The sequence below is a fragment of the Gavialis gangeticus genome, unplaced genomic scaffold (assembly GCF_001723915.1).
Source record: "Gavialis gangeticus isolate Ggan-Ray unplaced genomic scaffold, GavGan_comp1, whole genome shotgun sequence".
NCBI lineage: Eukaryota > Metazoa > Chordata > Crocodylia > Gavialidae > Gavialis > Gavialis gangeticus.
Genome location: NW_017729001.1, coordinates 9,498,468 through 9,501,110, shown reverse-complemented (window position 1 = coordinate 9,501,110; position 2,643 = coordinate 9,498,468). Strand labels below are relative to the sequence as shown.

The window sequence follows — 2,643 nt, the reverse complement described above, 5'->3', positions numbered from 1 at the left end:
AACCAGGAGGATGCTGCTCTCCAAGCTGCTATGCTGCATATTGGCAATCGTATCAAAATCAGCCAATATCAGTCAATAATTGGCTATCAGTATTGGCCCAAAAAATCTTTATCAGCGCACCTCTAACATTTAGAGAAAATAACCATTATGCATCTTATTTAGTACATTCTAACATGCAAAACCCACTGTTTTAAGACATACTTACAACAGTGAAGAGCCAACTGCAGGGACTTTACTTGCTTTACTGCTGCTTGTGGCATGTGAGTGCTATTGAAATAAGTATTCAAGTAAGGAAACTGTGGTCTGCATACCTATACTGTACACGATTAGCAGATAGTCTGTCAGATCAGACAACTTGCAAATAATTTGCACTGTATGCTAATGCTTAAAATAAAAGAGCATCTCTCCAGAGTATAATGGATAAAGCAGCACATCTAAGGCAAAAGAAAGAATTCCTGGGAGATATAACACAGGTAAGCATATTTTAGTTTAAAAGGAAAGAAAACATTATTGCCCAAGCCTTTTTTTTTTTTAAACTGTATCCTGCCGCCTTTTGCGCACAGGCTGAAAAAGTCATGATTCCTCTCTATACATTCTGATCTCTGATTATTGCTAAAGTCCTGGTACTGAAATAAAAGTTTCACATGATTCTTTCAGAGATGACAGAAAAGAATTTTGACCAGGCAACTATAAAAATGGCACAGCCTCACTACAAAACCACCACCACTTCTCATCCCTGGTACAGAAATGGACATGGATGCCACACAGTGCCCTAGTCACACTTGTAATAATTTCTGTACCATTTCACCCACTAAAATGGTGAAAGCCATTAAAAAAAAACAAAACTCTCCCCTATGATGTTCCCAAATGATTTTTAATCAAGTAATCCCTAGACTTCTACCCAAATAGCTTCTTCAGATGAAGTTACAAGGTGACTATGCCATGAAATAGCACAACAGCACTAGCAGAAACACATGGCACAGCTCTGGAACGTGTTCCAGTACCAATTCTATGAGCTTCTGATAGAGAAGTTTAAGACCACAGATGTAATGTTCAAGAGTGCCTACAAAATCCCTTAAAATTAAGCCATATAACCCAATTAGTTTAAAGATACTAAAACTAAAAAGGTTAAGAATCGTAGTGACTGATCAAAGACATGAAACAAAAATTAAGTGTCCTGGAAAGTGTTTAGGTCATCTTTTTTTGAAGGAAAAAAGAAACTATTAGAATACAGTATCTTATTTTTTATTCCTTCACTGATGCCTTATTAATTTACATGTTGGCCCTGCCGGCCCAGTCCAAGGACCTTTACTCTGAAATACTTTGCCCACTAAAAAGCCAAGAATTAGTGTTCTAAAAACAAACATGTAGAGAACTTAAAAAACCACATTCTGCCTACCCATAGTGTACTGGCTTCTCTACTTTGAAACTGACTTAAAGAAAATGCAGAATGACAGATTCTTATTTTGTTTTACCTCCGGTTAGCTCCATGGTTAGCTTTTCATTCTCAATCATCTTCTTTTTCTCTTCTAACTCAGCAATCAGATTTTCCTTCAGCTCAATTTTCTTATCTTCAAACTCTTTCACAGCAGCCTTCTTCTCCTTGATATAGTTTCTCTCTACCTGCTCTGTCTAAGGCAAGCCAACAAGAAAACAGTAATGGGTAAGAAACAAAACCAACAACATCAGGAGGTATATTGTAGCTGAAAAGGGGGTTGATGCTAACAAAAGATGTTTGATTGACTGCTGTATCCCAGAGTATGGATACATTATATTTCTAAGTGTGCCAGCATTTAAATGATGAAATGAAAATATGTAAAACTAAGCAGAGAGCTCAGTGTGATCAGTGTTAAAAACAATTTTCATTTATGCTTCCTAATATCTCAAAGCTCTAACCAACTATCCTCAAAACAGGAATAGTTATCAATCAAGAAAAAAAGTTTTTTGGTAGTCACTCGTAAGCTTAAGGGACTATTTATGTTGTTTTGTGGTTCAGTCTTAAAATTAAAAAAAAAAATAGTGTTCAGCAACTACTTCAAAGTAATGTTAAAGAGAAGTTTATAGGTGAGATACAGTACAGTATCTAATTTTAAATGATGGAAAATAGGGGTGTGCAAAGTGGGCGCTATTCAATTCAGATTTGGCCCGAATCAGGGACAGTGATTCAATTCGTTGATTTGGATCACTGTCCCCGATTCAATTTGGCTGAACCTGAATCTGAAGATTCAATGCCAATTCAGAGAATCAGAGATTCGGACATAGACACAGCTTTAACAGTTTTTTCTGCATACCTCTAGGTAGCAGGTAGTTTGTGAATGCTGAGATGCTGGGGCACATGGAGTGTCCCACAGAAGCACGGGGGACTCCCCAGCACGCTCGGCAGCAGACCCAGAACTTCCAGTCCACTTTTGGGTCTGCCGGGGAGCGTGCGGGGGGGGGGCCTGTGCCTCCCCAGCTCAGGCACGGGGGGACCCCATTTGCCCCCACACACACACACACCCAGGAGGCACCAGTCACCAGCAGACCTGGAAATGGACCGGAAGTGCTTCTGGTTCACTTCCAGGTCTGCTGCTGAATGTGCTGGGAAGCCCCCCCGTGATTCTGTGGGACACTCCATGCGCCCCAGCATCTCAGCATTCACAA

At 39.8% G+C, this 2,643-nt stretch overlaps 1 protein-coding gene across 1 annotated transcript in view; it reads right to left on the bottom strand.

Moving 5' to 3' along the window:
* Positions 1-2,643, bottom strand: part of SUDS3 (SDS3 homolog, SIN3A corepressor complex component) — a 50,503-nt gene that overhangs the window by 30,025 nt on the left and 17,835 nt on the right. Inside the window, exon 7 of the mRNA XM_019506767.1 lies at positions 1,476-1,632. Coding sequence (XP_019362312.1) covers positions 1,476-1,632 — 157 coding nt within the window. The remainder of the gene's footprint in view (positions 1-1,475; positions 1,633-2,643) is intronic.